This window comes from Chrysemys picta, chromosome 2 (genome assembly GCF_011386835.1).
Source record: "Chrysemys picta bellii isolate R12L10 chromosome 2, ASM1138683v2, whole genome shotgun sequence".
Taxonomy (NCBI): Eukaryota; Metazoa; Chordata; order Testudines; family Emydidae; genus Chrysemys; species Chrysemys picta.
Window position 1 is genome coordinate 48,168,359 of NC_088792.1, and position 19,334 is coordinate 48,187,692.

Sequence of the window (19,334 nt, forward strand, 5' to 3'; positions counted from 1 at the left end):
ACATCAGGAATCATAATACTCAAAAACCAGTGGGAGAATACTTGAACCTGTCTGGTCATTCAATGACAGACCTGCGGGTGGCTATTTTACAACAGAAAAACTTCAAAAACAGACTCCAACAAGAGACTGCTGAGCTGGAATTGATATGCAAACTAGATACAATCAATTTAGGATTGAATAAAAGGACTGGGAATGGCTGAGCCATTACAAACATTGAATCTATCTCCCCTTGTAAGTATTCTCACACTTCTTATCAAACGGTCTGTACTGGGCTATCTTGATTATCACTTCAGAATTTTTTTTTCTCTTACTTAATTGGCCTCTCAGAGTTGGTAAGACAACTCCCACCTGTTCATGCTCTCTGTATGTGTGTGTGTGTATATGTGTGTATATATCTCAATATATGTTCCATTCTATATGCATCCGAAGAAGTGGGCTGTAGCCCACGAAAGCTTATGCTCTAATAAATTTGTTAGTCTCTAAGGTGGCACAAGTACTCCTGTTCTTTTTATAGGCCAAACGGGCTTGAATATCTATATCCTAACACTCCACCCTTTTTTATCTTTCTTCTTTTGGGATCCTCTTGCCCAGGTATCCCTGGAAAAGCATAGGACTTATGGTGACACATTTCCTGATAGGGCCAGGCATCAAGGTGGAAGGTGTCGATATTTCATTTGTCCCACTGCCCCTTGTGTAGTATAGTGCCCTGCACCTTCTCTTGTACGGGCATACCACACCTATTTTAATTAGTGTTCCAGACTTCCCATTATAGTGGGCCCGAGAAGGTTGGGTCCGGGTTGTTTAGTACACTGCGAGGTAGGGAGGGCTTACTACATTACTTATAGGATATTTTCATATGCAACATAACACAGGTACAGTTAACAATACACAATTCACAGCAACACCGAGTCCTGACCACTGCAGTATGGTTCAACATTTGAGCCACCACCAAAACACTGCCTTTCCTCCTTCTACAGAGTTAAGATTTTAATGTGTTCATTTGCTGGCAGTTGCAACAAGCTGCCCCTGCAGGTTTTGCATGCTTTTGTTCACATCATAAGTCCATTGAATGTCCACAGAGAAATGGGTTATTGTTTAAACCAACTTAACCACTTGGTATGGAATCAGGCAGTATGCCCCGGTTTGATTATTTACAGCAATAAGATTTACAGATTCATTTGTGCACCAAAGTTCAGATAGCAGCATGTAGATGTATGTACTTTGGTTAGGGGCTGGTGTAATTGTGCCCCCAGTAATATGTACATTTTTAGCAAAACACCTTATACACAGTACACCTAATTGTCCACCCCTTGCCATAGGCCATTGATCCTGCTCCTCCATAGGCATAGGAGACGGGCACATTTAAACATTTTTTCTGGATTTACACCATTTTCCACACCCCTTTATTGATTCTCAGGGAGTTCCTCCCCTTCTCATTATTCCCATAGGGCTTGTGGGGCCCACCTTAGTTGCCGTTCTATTTCCAGGCACCATGGTTTGCTATTACACAGGTGCTGGCCTCCTAGTTGAGCCTTTTGCATTCCTGTACACATCTTTCCCCCCCAGGTCAGCCTTTTGAAGCCATCCCCCACCTACGTTATTCTAGCAACAATACAGACACCACAGGCAAACAACACAAAACATAGATTCATGGTATTCTGGGTTATTTTTTTGCTGGCGCCAGCATGCTTGTAGAGCGTCTGAAAAACAAAACAAAAAACAATTTTCACCCCCCTGGTGGGGACAGATTATTGCTTAATAATAATACCAATTCCTTTTACAAATTTCCTTGCTAATTGCAGGCAAAACAGAAGAATTACCTCCAGGCTGTCCTTATTTTGTTCTATAGTCAGGCTAGTGAATTACCCCACTCACTGGTCATTTATGAAATTTGAGGTAGTGTGGCTCAGTTTCCCCTCTTGTAAAACAGACCAGGTTTGCAATAGTTTTTTTTTTTTTTTTGCTGTACCAAGCTTTAAGTTTATTCTCAGGTAATAGCTGAGAGACAGCTTTAGATTTCAGCTTTACACACTCTCTCTCTCCTCCCCCTCACCCCCCCCCCCCCCGGTTTAACCTGTCCCCCTTAGTTGCAGGCTTGACTTGTTGTTTTCACCTCCCTTTCCTGGAGGGCCATAATTTGAGTCTTCTAATAGCTTGTTTGCTGACCAGATGTATTTATTATTTGCGGGTTCTTTGTGCTGCTGCTTATGGGTAGTTTCCTCCTTCCCCCATCAGGTAGGTAATTTGCATTCACACAGAGGCTTTCTTGGCTTGCCTTTGGATCCAAAGCTATCAGCAGCTTAGAGACTGTCTTAAAAAGGACCACATTCCACTTCCACCAGAGTTCTGATTACTTTTCACTTTCATCTCCTGCTCCAAAACACACACAGATCTGAAAAAGAGAGCACAATTTATTGTGGCTCCTTTTGGAGCCCTAATAGGATTTTAATTAAGCCTGTCAAGTCAGTTTAAAGTACAGGCTACCAGCAGAACATTAAGTAAACTGAGAGAAAGAAGAAGGAAAAGAAGAAAAAGATATAGTTAGCTCTGAACCAAGAGTAGGCTTCCTGGGTTGAAACAGTTGGGAACCCTTACCCTCAGGTTTCCATCCTGACTCTGGGAGAAGAGTGGGGGGTTGTTACCTGCTCCTGCAAACCCTGCCATTTTTTACTTTGAAACTCCCCCCCACACACACACACACTCCCCCAGGACCAAGTCCCAGCTCCTGTCTCTAAAGGTGGTCTGTTAACTCTGCTTCTGACTCTAAACCCTGTTGTGCCAAATCATTTTTAACCACCCCTAATTAATTTACAACCCTTCAGCAGCCCTTGCTGAAACAGCACCAAACTTGAAAGATTACTGGCAGCTTCCCATAATGCTGCCCTTACTTCAAACCTCTCACAAGTGGACTGAAGTGCATCCTTTCCCTGGAAGGCATTCAGTCCCAATGGGCAGGGACTTTCTTCCACTATCCATATACCAAAGGAGGGTGGGCTTCTCAGACACCCTCCATCCCTCTGGGTTCCCTAACTCTTCCTCCATTTCCTTTTTAATCTCATCCCAGGCTGACCCCTGCACCTGGTATGGGCCCTGATTCTTCCTTATCCATTTATCCTAAAAATCCTTTACCCTGGCTTGCCAGAACCCGCAACTACCATCACGAAAGTTCGCTATACCCCCTCCAAGCAGATGCGTGGACTGTTGGGGAGGGGGACTTACAGGCTGCCACTCACCTATCCGATGCGATGCATCCGAGTCAACAGCACCAAGATGTTAAGGGGCTTATTCCTTCACCCTCTCACTTCCCTGGTCCTTTTCGCATGAACAAAGAGCAACAATACCCAAAGTCCAAAGGCGCAAACAATTTGATGTTTATTGGGGTGAACTTCCAGCAAGCATGATTCCAGTTTCCTTCCTCAGTGTCCCCCTTCCCAGTTCTGACACCACAGAGCCATTCCTGTTCCCATTCCCCCCTTAGCAAAACATGATTCCAATTTCCCCACCCCATTCCCTGTTCCCATTCCCCCCTTACTTCCCGATTGACTGCAAACTGTATAGTAAAACTTGAGTTCTGCTTAGCTATACCTTAACCAATTATTTTACTGAAATTTAACTAACCAATCTTAACATACTGTAACATGATTATTTAATCAATTATATTCCACCACCTTAATTGGTTTACACCAAGCAAAATTAATTATACAGCACAGCAGACAGAAACAATTACAGAACCAGAGAGAGACCATTCAAATAAACATACAAAACAATATAGAAGTGAGGATTTTACAGCTAAATCTATACAGACATAAGGCACTCAGATACCACAGAATATGCGCCGAGGAGAAAGTACAGGATATACACCTTAGCACACTCAAAACTGCCTTCACCAAATAAGGACACTTCACCAAAGAAGTAGATTGCATTGGGCAATGGGCCACCCAATATCCCAAGAGAACCTACTTCAATACAGAAATAAAATGCAGTGATCTATAACCCACTAATTCTCCTTTTTGTCCTACAACTGCAGGGGTGTTAATGGGCCACTTCAACTTGAATGGTCCCTTATAATATGTGTTAATTACTTATGCCAACATATCTGTTCGACTATGTATTTAGCTGTGACACTGAGTACATTTTCCCAGACCTGAAGAAGAGTCCTGTGTAGTGCGAAAGCTCGTCTCTCTCACCAGTGGAAATTGGTCCAGTAAAACATATTGCCTCTCTCACCTTGTCTCTCAGCATTATCTGAGAAAGAAACAGTGAATGGATAGGTTTCAGAGTAGCAGCCGTGTTAGAAGATAAAGATTCTCATAAAGAGAAGAGAAGTATTGATTAATAGAGCATTATACATTAACCGAGGGCTTGATCCTACAGTTTTCCATGGAGGTAACTCCTGTTCAAGTCAATGGTAATTGTGCAAAGATAGATGGCTGCAACGTTGGATGCTCTGTTTCAATTTTGGACCAAATCAGTCAACTTTTAAGTGCTGTAGAATTCCTATGTATGTATTCAGTGAAATGCTTCCATAGATCAAATGTATCCATTTATAATTTCAAACACTTCAGTATCGCTTACTCTTTTTATTGTGCCAACTCTGTATCGTCTAAAAGAAAACAGATTACTAATTTGTCCCTTCCCCTGGCACTGTACCAAGATAGAAATTATTCATACTCACTAAAACAAAAAGGTATTATTTTTCAATAGGCTTGTAGGGAAAGTAGAATACTGTCATTCAGGTAAAATTAAAATATTCTTAGTGCAGTTTTACAAAAAAGATATATTCCTATATAATCCTTGAAACTAAGCGTGTGTACAAAACAAAGGCAACAGGTTACTTAAGGGGAATCAAACTAAGTAGCTACATATACATCTAAATGCATATTGGTTGTGAAATTCTTAACACATTTTCCAGGAGTGACATATATAATTTTGAGGCATGGCAGATGGGGGGCTGTTTGAATTTGAGTGCTTTCATCATCTTCACTTGATTCTTCCCACTTACTTATAGTGCTTTTCATCTTGAACTGTTTAATTCTCATCTTCTCCATTTTACAAGTGATGCAAGAATTAGATAGCGCTAGAAATCAAGAGTTCCTGTCTCTAGTCCTGTGTTCAGAAAACTAGACTAAGTCTCTTTCTAAACATGTCTACATGCCCTAATCCAGTTATATATTGTCATAAATAAAGCACATGGCTAGACCTGAAATGCATGTTGTACAAGGGCATACTTTTTTACAGTTACATTTGTACACTTTTAGACATACATGGGTAATTGACTTTCTTTTAATTAAGTGTTTCTCGAGAAACCCTGAGGAGCAGGAAGCGATCAGATTATAATCTCAACAAGGTGAATGCACCCATCCTAACAAACACTACACTGAATGTAATAAGACTCGTTGGTAAGTAGAATGGTTTCATGGTTGTTCTATATATACCTGAATATCATTGAAAATACGTTGGATGGATTTCAAAACATTTTAAAAATCCGTATAGTAGAAACCCTTACTCATTTTACCTTCCTTAATTATTCTGAAAATGTTAATTCGTAAACTGACTTTTGGTCATAAAACAAATATGAATCTTGTGAGACAGTATATTAATTTTGAATAAGATTAATCACACTCCTTTGCATATGTTTGTATTGCCTATGTAATGGATTAAGTATACAAAGTGTTGAGTGCATAAGGTCAATAAATATAAAAAGGGCACAGTAGAAATCTGTTTTTTACAGAGGTATTCTGTTGGATTAATTTTTTTATTTAAAAGCAACCTGGTTGCAAAAGTAGAGCTGGATTCATTTTTTTTTCTCTCTCTAATGCACACACATGATCTATATTTACCTCATGATCTACCACTAAGAGTGATGTGAACTGTTGCTTGAAAGGCTAATTCTGACCATATAGGATCATAGAATGTCAGGCTGGAGGAGACCTTGAAGTCAAGTCCAGCCCCCTGCACTGTGGCAGGACCAGGTAAACCTAGATCACCCATGACAGGTGTTTGTCCAACCTGCTTTTTAAAACTTCTAGTGATAGAGATCCCACAACTTCCATTGGAAGCGTATTCTAGAGCTTAACTACCAGGTTAGAAAGTTTTTCCTAATATGTAACTTAAATCACCTTACTGCAGATTAAGCCCATTACTACTTGTCCTAACTTCTGTGGACATGGAGAACAATTGATCAGTCTTCTCTTTATAACAGCCCTTAGCATATTTTGAAGACTGTTACCAGGTCTCCCTTCAGTCTTCTTTTCTCAAGACTAAATATGCCCAGTTTTTTAACCTTTCTTCATAGGTCAGATTTTCTAAACCCTTTATCATTTTTGTTGGTCTCCTCTGGACACTCTCCAATTTGTCCATGTCTTTCTTAAAGTGTGTCACCCAGAACTGGACACAGCTCCCCACCTGAGGCCTCACCAGTGCCAAGTAGAGTGGGACAATTACATATGACCCTCCTGTTAATACACCCCACTATTTCAGTCTTTCTTGCAACTGATCTCATTGTTGATCCATGTTCAATTTGTGATCTACTATAACCCCCAGATCCTCTTCAGTGGTACTATCACTTAGCCAGTTTTTCCCCATTTTGTAGCTGTGCATTTGATTTTTTTCCTTAAGTGTAGGATGTTGCACTTGTCTTTATTTTATTTCATCTTGTTGAATTCAGACCAATTCTCCAATTTGTCAAGGTCATTTTGAATTCTAATTCTGCCTTCAAAAGTAGGGCCATCCTTACCCATATGCAAAGTACGCAGCTGCTCCAGCCCCTGCTCCACCTCTTTCCCATGGCCCCCGCCCCCACTCCACTGAGGACTGCAGCAGGGCTGGGCCTGCATTCACCAGCGACGGGAAGTGCAGCGCCCTGGCCCCAGCCGTGCCGCCAGTAAGTGCTGGTGGGTGGTTCCCCCCGTCCCCCAAGCCAGTCCTGCCCCACCCCACGGAGGCCTGGGGCCAGCCCTGCCCCCTCCTCCCCATGGAGGCCTTCCTCCTCCCCCACCCCACGGGGGGGGGGGGAGGAGGGGACTGCATAGGGCCCCAGAATAGCTAGGGACAGCCCTGCTCAAAAGTGTCAGCAACCCTCCCAGCTTGGTGTCATCTGCAAATTTTATAAGCATACTCTCCACTCCATTATGTAAGTCATTAATGTAAATATTGTGTAGTACTGGACTGAGGACAAATCCTGTGGGACCCTGCTTGATAAATCTCCCCAGTTTAAAAGGGAATCCTTGATAACTACTCTTTGAGCAAGGTCTTTCAACCATTTGTGCACTTACCTTTTGTAGTAATTCCATCTAGAGCACATTTTCTGAGAATGGCATGTGGGACTTCATCAAAAGCCTTTACTAAAATCAAGATATATGGCATCTACTGCTTCCCCACCATCTACTAGGCCAGTAACCATGCTGGTTATGCCTTATGACCCTATTATATTCTAGGTGCTTACAAATTGATTGTTTAATAATTTGTTCCAGTATCTTTTTAGATATTGATGTTAGGGCTGACTGGCCTCTGATTCTTTGGGTCCTCTTTGTTCACCTTTTTAAAGATAGGTACTATGTTTGCCCTTCTCCCTTGTACTGAGATCTCATCCATACTCCAGGAATTCGCAAAGAAAATTGCTAATGGTTCTGAGACTGCTTCAGCTAGTTCCTTAAGTACTCTAGGATGAATGTCATTAAACCCTGTTGACCTGATTACATCTAACTTATGAAAATATTCTTGTACCTTTTCTTTCTCTATTTTGGCTTGCATTCCTTCCCCCTTGTTGTTAATTTTAATTGTGGTGAGTATCTGGTCACCATTAACCTTATTAGTGAAGACTGAAGCAAAATAGGCATTAAACACCTCAGCTTCCTTGATGTCATCATTTATTAGCTCCTCTTTCCCAATAAGCAGAGGTCCTATGCTTTCCTTTATCTTTCTCTTGCTCCTAATCTATTAAAAAACCCTCCTTTTTATTGTCTTTAATGTTCCTTGCTAGGTTTAGCCTTTCTGATTTTGTTCCTACATGCTTACGTTGTTCTTTTGTACTGCTTAGCAATTTGTCCATGTTTGTTTTATAGGATTCCTTTTTGATTTTCGGGTCATTAAAGAGCGCCTGATGGAACCATATTGGTTGAGCCCTACCAAATTCACAGTCCATTTTGACCAATTTCATGGCCAGAGGGTTTTTAAATTGTCAATTTCATGTTTTTAGATGTTTACATGTGAAATTTCACAGTGTTGGATGTTGTAACCATGGGGGTCCCAACCCAAAAGGTACCTGCAGGCGGTCTGATCTCCTTCTCCCCCCAAGCTGCCCTGCAAGGGAAGGATGGGATGAGTCCTGTCCCTCCCAGCCCTGCAGGGACTCGCAGCTAGGAGCCCCCAGATTGGGGCACTCCCAGCAGCAGAGGGAGGCAGATCCTCCTCCAGCTGCAAGAACTTCTAGTGCTGCTGCCCAGCCCCAGAGCTTCCTGCAGCAGGGGGAGGCAGTCTGAGGTGGGTCTGATCTCCCTCTCCAGCCCAGCATGTATTCGCAGCTATGAGCACTCTCTCCCTCCCCACCCCCCGCCTCAGCTGGGGCACTCCCAACAGGGGGAGATCAGATTTCATGGGGAAGGGCTAATTTCATGGTCCGTGACACGTTTTTGCCAGACGTAAAATTGATAGAGCCCTACGTATTGGCCTCACTATTCTTCCTGTCTTTCCTTAGTATTAAGATAGTTTGAAGTTGTGCCTTTAATATTGTCTCCTTGAGAAACTGCCCGCTGTCCTGAACTCCTTTTTCCTTTAGATTTTTCTTCCCATGGGTCCTTACTTATCAGTTCTCTGTATTTGTTAGTCTGCACTTTTGAAGTCTGTTGTCCTTATTTTGCTGCTCTCACTCCTTCCTTCGAATCATGAAATCTCTCATTTCATGATCTTTCACCCAAATTGCTTTCCACCTTCAAAGTCACTACCAATTCCTCCTGGTTTGTTACAATCAAGTCTAAAATGGCTGTCCCTGTGGTTACTTCCTTCCCTTTCTGGAACAAAAACTTTGTCCCCAGTACATTCCATGAACTTATTGAAAATTTTGTTTTGCCGTATTATTTTTCCAACATATGTCTGGGTTGAAGTCCCCCATACTCCCAGGTCTTCTGTTTTGTATATTTTCGTTGTTTGTTCTAGAAATGCCTCATCCACCTCCTTTTCCGGTTTGGTGCTCTGTATTAGACCCCTACCAAGATGTCAGCCCTGGTTCTTTTTTACCCCTTTTATCTTTATGCAGAGAAACTCAGCTGGTCTGCCTCCTACCTCCTTCTGGACCTCCGAACAAGTGTTTATATTCTTGATGTATAATGCAACACCACCTCCCTTTTTTACTCTTCCTGTCCTTCCCGAACAAACTATACCCTGCTCTACCAGTATTCCAGTCATGAGACTTATCCCACCAAGGTCATAAAACTTTTATTAATAGAAAAGTGTATTATTTTTTTCTCTGTGCATACACAAAACCAGCCAATTAATTATTATTTGAACTATTTCATCTTGGGCAAATCCTAGAAAATCTTAGCCTTGAAGGTGTAAGAAGAACAGCTGAAAATATAGATATAAATTGAAATATGTATTCAGCCTTAATTTTACGGTATTATTTCCCCCATAACAATAGTAAATGTACCATAGTATTCCTTTTAAAAGTAATGAAGTATTAATATAATGATAATACTAAAGTGATTTGCTACCTAACCTTAACTGTGAAGTATGGGGAAATTTGGGTGTATGTGCATATTATGTGGAATAGCAAAATGTGTACTACTGATGTATTACTTTAAGACGGTTTTATGAAGATGTTTTTGGTACTTCGTTACAAATATTTTTTTTTGAGGGAAAGCTTTCCATAATATGGAAAATTGCTTTTGCTATGGTAGAGGAATGCAGTTGAATTATTTTGTGTAGACATTCATTTTTAATATGAATGCTTGCCAGTTTTCTCTCTCAGGATTTTTACCATATAGACTTGGAAAATATGCTTGGCAGTTTGATTTATGTTATGGATTGTTATGACTCATCTTCTAGGGAACTGATGTACAAACTAAGCACCTGTGAGTACGTATTGATCCAGTGGATGGTCCTCTGGACAATTAACATTATCTGTGAACAAATTGCTAGTCACTTCAGGTGTCTGTTTTACTTTAAGAAAATTCAGAGGTAGGCCAACAAATCTGGCCTTAATTTACTGCACTTTAAGCCCCTCTCTCTTTTTTTTCTTGTGCCAAGTGTGAGTGTTTGGAGGTGTTGTCTGGATTTGTTCTTGTGGATTCCAGCCAAAGTCTTAAAGTTATATCAACTTTATTTTAATTGTTCTTTGTTTTTTCCCCTTCTGGAATTATATTTAATTTGAATGGTTAAAACCATTAAGCAATGTTTTATACAAGTTCTGTAGCAGCTACTAATGGCTGAACCTATTTGACTGTATTAGTTGTTCCTTATATTTGTGACTATTTACTAAAATAAGAGAAGATCACTTGGCCAACAACCTTGACCCTTAATTTTTCTTCACTTTTTTGTTTTCTGGAACCATCGCTCCAAAGATAAGGTGACCAGATGTCCCGTTTTTAAAGGGACAGTCCCATATTTAAGTCCTCCTGCAGGTATCCTGACTTTTTCTTAAAAACGGGCAAATTGTCCCATATTTGTCTCTCCTCTTCCTCCCGCACCCCCCCCCCCCGCCGACCACACATCAGTACTGGCGGATCTTGGTGCTGGCCAGATCCCTGCTTGCCAGCCGCCCATCCACCAGCAGTGAGTGGGAGGCATCCAGTGGCCGGCAATGGAGGCTGGGGTGCAAGGCTGGTGGCGGGGCGAAGATGCAGTATGCGGGGCCGGCTGCTCCCCCTGCTGGTCTGTCAGCACAGCCCCTGCTGCGTGCCAGCTCTCAGCCAGCAGGGCCGTTCCCCCCCTCCCCCCCCAATCCTGTTTCCAGCTGGCACTGGCTGTGAGCTGCAGTGGTTGGTGAGTGCGGGTAGGCGCCAGGCAGCAGCCGATTACATGTCGCCTCTGCTGCACACCCATCGGCTTCCCCTCTCACTGTCCTCTCCCTGCTTTGCCCCTTTGCCTCTCCTCCAGCCCCACTGCTCCTCCATATCCCTCCCGGTGGGGCATGTCCCGCTCCCAGTGCTGTGTGGAGAACCAGCCCCTGGTCAGAGCGCTCAGCTCACCAATAGCCTGGCATACAGGCTCCTTCCTTCCCACACTGCCTCTGGCTGGGTCAGCGGCCTGGGAAAGCCCAAGACCTCTGGCCGAGGTTGCTGGCCAGGAGGAGCCCGAGCCCTGCATGTGCCAAAACCCCGCACAGCACTGGCATGGGGAAGCCTCTCCGCCGCTCAGCTAAGCTCCCAAGTGGTGGGGGAGAAAACTTTCCAGCCTGTTCACGCCCAGTAGCGTAGCTAGCGAGGTGCAGGGGAAGCAGCTGCTTCCCCCGCCTTTCCAAAAGCGCCCGGAGGAGTGAGGGGGGGGGCGCAGGCTGGCAGCCTGCAGCATGGCCGGCAGCCATGGGGGGGGGGCGCAGCTGGAGGAGCGGGGTGTGTGTGCGGCTGGAGGGGCGCAGCATGGTGGCTGGCAGCCGCGGCTGGAGGACCAAGGGGGTGGCACGGCAGGGCCGGAGGAGCCATTGGGGGTGGGGCGGTGCAGCCGGAGGAGGAGCCAAGGGGGTGTGGCCAGAGGAGGAGCCAAGGGGGGGGGCACCTTTTTTATGTTTGCTCTCCCTCCTCTTAGAAGCTGGCTACGCCACTGTTCGCGCCCCAAACCTGCAGGCTCCACTGCAGCCCCCAGGGCAGGGGCTTAGCACCCTCTCCACCCAGCCCTGGGTCCTGCCCCCAGGGAGCACGGGGCTGCTCCGTCCCCTAGGCACCCTCCTCTGCTGAGCCCCCTCTCTGGCTGGGTTGGCTGAAGCCCCAGCAGTCAGGTTCCCTGGGCCCTGGTGCACAATGCATCCTTAGGGCTTAACCCCTTCCTGCCTGTGCTGTAGCCAGGGGACAGGAGGTGGCTGGGTTATGTCTATGGCCAGCAGTAGCCTGGAGGTGTTAGCTGCCTTTTGACACTGAGCGGGCAGGAAGGGAGAAGCTGCTTCCAGCCGGGGCGGGGGGCTGGGAGGAGGAAGGAAGAGATGAGCTCTGCAAAGACATAGACCAGGTCATCCCTTCCCTCCCTCCTCCCCTGCAGCTGGAAGCAGCTCCCATTCCTTCCCTCCTGCACAATGCCAAAAGGCTGTTGCTGGCCACATTCTGGTGTGAACGCTGGCAGAAATCAGGGGTGGTGGTGGTGACCCTGCATTTCCCCCCCTCCCCCCACCCATGTGTTGCCTCAGGAAGACACAGTGCCAGGTACCAAGAGAAGTGGGTCCGTCCCCAAGGGACCCAGCCAGGCATGGAGGGTGGAGAGCGCCGGGAAGGGTGAGTCGATCACCCCCTCCTGTGTGAGAGGTGTATGGTAGTGGGGGGGGGTAGGTGTGTGTGTGTGTGTGTGTGTGTGTGTGTGTGTAGGGGTGTATGTGTTACCCCTCCCAGTGTGAACCCTAGAGCCTTACAGATAAGAAGGTAATTAAAAAGAATCCAACTATGCAGCATTTCTTTTTAACAGGGGCTCAGTCAACTTGATGTTAATGTGAACGTTTGTACGTTTGATTGCCGTTGAACTCACTTGAATAAGAGTAATTTTACCAGGTGTCCCGTATTCAGCATAGGGAAATATGGTCACCTTATCCAAAGATGTAAAAATAGAGTATTGCCAGCTTGGCAGTTCTGTGGCAGTGTACAGCACTATTGTGCAAGAGATCCAGATTTAATTCCAGAGAACTGAACTCTTGATTCCTAGCCAAGAATCTGGGGAAGAAAATAGTCTCATCTTTTAACAGCAGCCTCTCCAGGTAATTAAGGATGTGGTTTTGTTTTGTTCCAAAGGGAGTCTTAATCAGAATATGGTTGGAAGGATAGTGGCCACAATGTGAAGCCTGAAAAAGTGAAGTAGATGTAACAAAGCAATGTTTTGGTGACATCCTGTGGGCTCTGGATGCATGGGACCAGCATTTGGTTCAATGAGGAGTTTTGCAGAATTCACAAACCTGAATGGTTCATATTAATAAGGATTTCATAAACCAAGTGATTTCATTTAACTAGGCTATGAAGAGAATCAAATTCATGCAGAACTTTTCTTCCAAAAGAATAGCAAATATATGGCCATTTAAAACCACTGAAACAAACAGTGTCTTTTCTAGCAAACACCAGAGGTAAGAGGAATCCAGGGATAAACATGAGCTAGGAATCAGGAGGTGAATTTCCCAAATGGACTGAGATAGTTGGGCAGCCAACTTTTTGGGGGAGCCTTACAGAGCTAGAAATACTTCTTGGATGTGAGTGAAGGTTGGTAACTCATTTCATTTCATGTTTATCTTTTTGTGTACAATATATTGTGGTGGAGGCTGAATGAATAAAACATAAACAAGGTATATTGCGCACAGAAACAGTCTGAATTAAAGTAGGTTCTGGTATAACAATCCATTTTCAAACCAGTTCTTCAAATCACAGTTTTCCCTCAGATTAGTCAATTTGCTTTTCATAGAGAAATTAAAAAGCAATCGCAAAACGTGACATTCACAGATTAATTTAATCTTTGATGCACTCATGAACAGTATATGGTTTTCATTATTCAAAAGAATGTGAATCCTGGAAAATACAGTAATCTCAAATATGTGCATGCGCACGTGTACGCACACTCTCTCTCTCTCTCTCTCTCTCTCTCTCTCTCTCTCTCACTCCTCCCCATGAATACAGCTAAGATTAGCATTTGGAATGTTGACCTACATTAGAAATACTGGAAATTCCTTACTAACCTATAGCCAATAATTGGTTCTTTTCTGAAGATATATTGTGACCTTGACTGTGTGTCTCAAAGAGAGTAACTTAGAGACTAATATATAGTATTAGTTGTAGGAATCGTTATTTTTGTTGATTCCATGATTATTACTATCCAGTTTGAACTTTGGAAAAATCAACACAAAACTGTTTCTTCCTCTGGGCTTCCTTGTGCCTCCTGTCTTTCAAACTGAAAGCTTTTTTGGGAAGGAATGCCTTTATTTTATCTCATTTAGAAAACAGCCCTAACTAAGGAATCATTACCAGGTGTCCATATAATAGAGTAGTGATAAGTAACAGCATTGTCAGAAGTAACAGGAATGGCTCCACATCATCTGTTGGAAGGATGGTGTGGATCTCAGCAGCAGAAAATTTGTAGTTGGAGGAATTAGATGATTGTATAGTTAAGAGTTTTTTCTGTGTTCCCCCCCCCTCTCCTTCATATTGTCATGTTGGTGTCTAGTGTTTGTCAAAAAGTCTGAGAGGAAGTGAGATGTTTGGAATTCTTGGGTACTAAGGAAATGGTTTGCTGATAACCATAGCTATATAAAAACTCAAATACATTAGATGTTGAAAAAGTATTTACCCTTTTATTTTTGGTGATTTGAACATTTTGATATAAATTGGTACAATAAACACTATCTTGTGTAGATTATAGTTGAGGGAAGCAAAGCAAATTTTGTACTAGCTGTACTAACAAATCATCAAATGCTAGGGTTCAACAATCCAAATTAGATAGGGTATCTATCTGAGGGTTTCTAATTATGCCCATTGCTGCGGAATCGAAGTGTGGTCTTTCATCTCCAAATATTTCAGAAATACCGGGAAATTATACTACTTGTACTGTTAATAAACGTCCCAGTAAACCTTTTTTTTAACACCAGATATCTGAACTTCTCTTTAGTGCATGTAGGTAACGGTATTTTAATAGAAAAGATTTACAAACTTGGCATTATTTTAGGGAAAGGAACAAGAAGGAAATGTTCTTGGAACATTTTGTAGTGTCAAGATGCTGAGTGGTGATGTGATAAAGAAATGTTCTTGGCATCTAAAGATTTTAGAGGGACAAGACTTATGGGGAAAGTGCAATGTATAGTCCATAGTCTCCTAGTTACAGTCCTATACTTTCGCTGCCTTGTATATTTGTGCCAAGTATAGTGAAATTTTGACAATCAAAGCTTTCCAGAAAAGACGCATCTTTATATCACATGCAGGCTACATATTGGTTTTGAAATGTGTTTTAGCACAAAGAATGAGTGGAGAAATTCAGCCTTTAGAAATAGAGTATTCAGACTTCACTTCAAATGACCTATGAGGATGATCCATTGCTTTGATTAGGTGTCATCCCTTTGCATTTGGGCATAAGAAATATAAAACACACATGGAAACTTGTTTAAATTTCCAGATCATACAATGTTATAATGTTTTGTGGTTTGCTGATTTCATTGATACAGATATAATTAAACTACTTGTCATTCTAGGCCAAAAAAGTCAGTATTAAATGAAAGTAATCAAATATTAAAGAACTGAATTCTAAATAATAAGTATTAGGACATGTTCAAAGTTTTCAAAGAAAGTGTATTCATGCTGGGCAAAAGCTCATAAATGTCTGATTCACAAATGTTCATCAGTTTCTTTATATTTATATACTAGTTTATTCCGATTACTACATTGCTCCAATTTCTTGCCAGTAGACTAATAAACTAGAGTAACACAGTAGTGAATAGGCCCAAGCAGTATAATAGTCAGCAATGGAAACTGAGCTATTTAGAAATCTGGAAAGCAAGAATATGAAATTAAAAGATATAATACAGTGATATTTCTCTAATATACCTATCAGGTATGTTTGGCTCTCACTGAATTGGACTAATAATTATGTTATCAGAAAAAATAAGCTAGTTTTGTTGCTCTACTGGTTCATTTTTCTCTCCACGAAGCAATCTTCTCTTTATCACAAAATACCAAAATACTTTGCTTGATGTTTTTTCTGCATTACATTGTTAACTTTCTTGGTATGTCTACCCTGCACACTTCTTCCAGTGGTGTGCAGAGTACATACTTGGCTAGCCCCACAGGTTGGGTATAAATAGCAGTGTAGACGCTGAGACATTGCTTAGGTGAGTAAAGACTTGCCTGATAACTGTGGGTATGCACCTAGGTATAAACCTTACCTGGCTCTCCCATCACAGTGTAGTGTCCTGCTGCCTCCCCCCGCCTTTCGCTGACACATGTAGCTTCCACGCAGCTTGCTTTTCACTGTGGCTTGTAGCTAGACATACCATATCCACCACAGATACTTGTGTGCAGTGTAGACGTAACCTGTGTAATGCTGCTAACTTTAAGAAAGAAAATTATATCAACAACACTGTAATGTAAACATTTTTAGCCTAAGTATTTTCTAACAGGCCACTATTTCAACAGATGTATATATCTTGCTGTTTTGATATATTATACTGAAATCTGACTTTCTTTGTCATTTAGTATAGAGAAGCTTTTCTGTTACAGTAATCAGTGTGTGCTTTCTGGACTCATCCTTGATACTAGACACACTCTAATGGGAGCATCAGCAAAAACTCTCCTTCACCTTCAGCTAACCAGCATCCTATCTCCCCTGCTATCAGACATGAATATGGCCACAGTGATCCATACATCTGTGAGCATCATAGTCTTTTGTTGCGAGCATGCAGTATTTAGGAGTGAATCCACAAATAATAAGAGATCTCCCGCTGGTGAAAAGGCTGTCTTCTAACAAATGCATGTCAACAGGAGCTCATTGCTCCATACATGGTTCAATGCACTGGCTTCCCACTGAACATCAAATCAAGTTTTAAGTCCTCAGGTACTATTGAGTTCTTGTCAGGGCACAAGGAAAAAAAGACCTATGATTTTGTCCTTCAGAGTAAGGGAGAGAAAAATAAAAATAGGAAGTTAGTAAGCTCTCTCCTGAGTAGAGGAATTGCATAGTTCTTCAACTTTCTCTAAAAGAGAACACTGATTTACATAATTTTGTAAAGATATCACAAAGACTGTGATGTGGATAGAACCTTGGAACGCAGTCTAGGAAGGCCTTATAGTAGTTTCCCATAATGCCTGTGCCAGTGGTACCCTCCATCGGCGGGAGATTTTAGAGTCTCTTTGCACCACTCTGTTACATAATGACTACAAGAACAGTGGCTAATATGCTGCATACTACTATGTTAATTTTTGGCATATAACCCATGTTACCATAGTTTTATAATTTGAAAAGTCTCCTTCCAGTAAAAATGTTCTATTTTTAGTGGTATATTAAGCATCATTGCCAACACTGGAACATTTTCTAGCAATAATTCTCAAAATAAAGCTGAGATTCTGGAGTTAGCTTAGAGGGCTGTAGGTATTCTGGTGACTTGTAGAATATTTTAATATAATTATCCTGATGCAGGGCTCTGGGTCCGGGATTTGGTTAAACATCCAGAAGTAAGGGGGGGGGGGGTGATCATTTGAATCCATGAAAATACTTCTACAAGGCCCCAGAGCCCTTCATCCTCCCCTAACACCTGCTTACTTTAGTTCTTATAAGCTTTCCCTACCTGCAATAGTTACCTTGTTGGGGAAGAAACTTAGTGGCTTGCTACCAACTGTGGTGTGGCTAGTGGGAGCACGGCAGGCCTGGTGTCTTCAAGGGACATCATTTTATGGTCTATCATCAGACATTTAACACTGCTGTCTCCATTTTCTCTCCCCCATTTCTCTACTCCCCTCCCCTCCAAATTAAGAGTTTAAGTTCTCTTCCTCATCCCTAGACTCTCTGCCCCCTGTATATAATGGTATCCTTCCCCCAGGTCCTGGGGGGCAGGGATAGGCTATCTGTTGATGTAGCACATGTTCTGGGGTTGAGCTCAGATTGCTTCTGCTGCCATGTCTTGGGGTGTGGACTGATGTGAGAGATAGAGAAGGGCAGAATGAGTGTTGATTTTTGTTTTATGTGTTCTATGCATTGGTCGATATTTCTGTAGCATTTTTAAAAAATGTATATCCTATACCTGGAGACTGTGACTTGGAGTGATTTTCAGAAATTAAAAAATAAGTTTGCCTGATATTTTTTGGTCACATGTATATAATGTAAACTGCTAGCATACTATGCAAAAAAAACCTGAAACTCCTAGACATCTAGTTTTCAGAAAATTCTGTGGCACTTAGTTTATATCAGTTGCCATATCTAGCCTCTTTTTAAACTTCCTTGTCCCTGAAATCTCACTAGATTGATGTGTCTAAAACTCAAGGTTAAATAATATGTAGATTTGCAAAAGCTAATTTTGAATTAACCAAGCATTCTAGTGTCTGCATACCACTTCTGCTAGGAAAACTGAACTTTTGTATTTTATCTTCAAGGGAAATACATGCAGATGATGAACATTCTGAAACCAATTGCATTTGATGTGATTCACTTCATGTCCCAGCTGTTTGATTACTATCTGTATGCAGTGTATACGTTTTTTGGCCGAAATGACACGGTAGGTAGAAATTATTATTCCTTTCAGAGCACGTTCGTGTGTGTGTGGTAAGACTTCTACATCAAGAAGACAATTGAGTGTATGATCTCACAGAGGGGCAGCAGCAATAGACTGGGGTTGGATGCATGAATGAGAACAGGCCAGTAAGAACAACTAGAAAGAGAAATGGCCTTAAAAGTATTATCATCACAAGGAGTGTTGATCATTTTATATTTCTCTGTCTGGAGGAGGAGAGGGAGGATGCTGGGTGCACAAGAAAGGTGAGACTGTTACAGATAGAGAAGTTTGCACAGAAAAAGGCACGCGGTCATGAATGGCAAAAGGAAACAACGTAAACATTAAAGATTAAAGGGGAGTGGGAACAACATGGTATGCATGGGCAGATCTTGTGCTCCTCTATCTAACGTAGTCTAATAATGAAATCCATTTCTGTTCACATTTGTGCCTTTTAGTTTAAGAAGCTAATACACATCCACAGTGTCTGTAAATAACTACATCAACTCTTGACAGATTGTCATAGAACAGTATATATGAAACCTGTATTTTTAAAAAAATGAAAACAATAATTCCATGAACAATAACGGCTCAAAATCGTTATATGCTGGCAAATAGTTGGAGTCACAAATTCTCAACAGCTTGTTCTAAATAGTTTTGAGCTGTTCTCTTTGTTAGGAGAAGTATATTTGGGATTTGTTTGTGTATGGAGGATGGATGGTAAATATTTTTTAAAATTAATTGATTTTCTTTGGCTTAATCAACTGTTTTGATATTCTTTTATTGTGTTACATGTACTTTTTGCACCTCCTGTTTTGTGTTTTAAAACCTGTACAGAGTTCTTCACTTCCCACATCTAGCAGGGAACAGTACAGTGCTAGGCAGGTAAACATTATAGCAGATGGGTAAAATTGTGGTGTTACTGTAATGTGCCTAATTGTTGTTTGATAAACTATTTTTCCTATAAATTTAA

The 19,334-nt window shown here is 42.0% G+C and overlaps 1 protein-coding gene across 17 annotated transcripts in view; it reads left to right on the forward strand.

The window, feature by feature from the left end:
• VPS50 (VPS50 subunit of EARP/GARPII complex) overlaps positions 1-19,334 on the forward strand; it is a 174,644-nt gene that overhangs the window by 111,369 nt on the left and 43,941 nt on the right. For 8 of the 17 annotated variants that reach the window (XM_065583100.1, XM_065583093.1, XM_065583096.1 and 5 more), the window contains 2 exons: positions 5,293-5,399; positions 18,246-18,367. In XM_065583100.1, coding sequence (XP_065439172.1) covers positions 5,293-5,399; positions 18,246-18,367 — 229 coding nt within the window. Of the gene's footprint in view, positions 1-5,292; positions 5,400-16,355; positions 16,528-18,245; positions 18,368-19,198; positions 19,247-19,334 lie in introns of those variants that run through there. The other 9 variants (XM_065583097.1, XM_065583092.1, XM_065583094.1 and 6 more) reach the window with 4 other exon arrangements.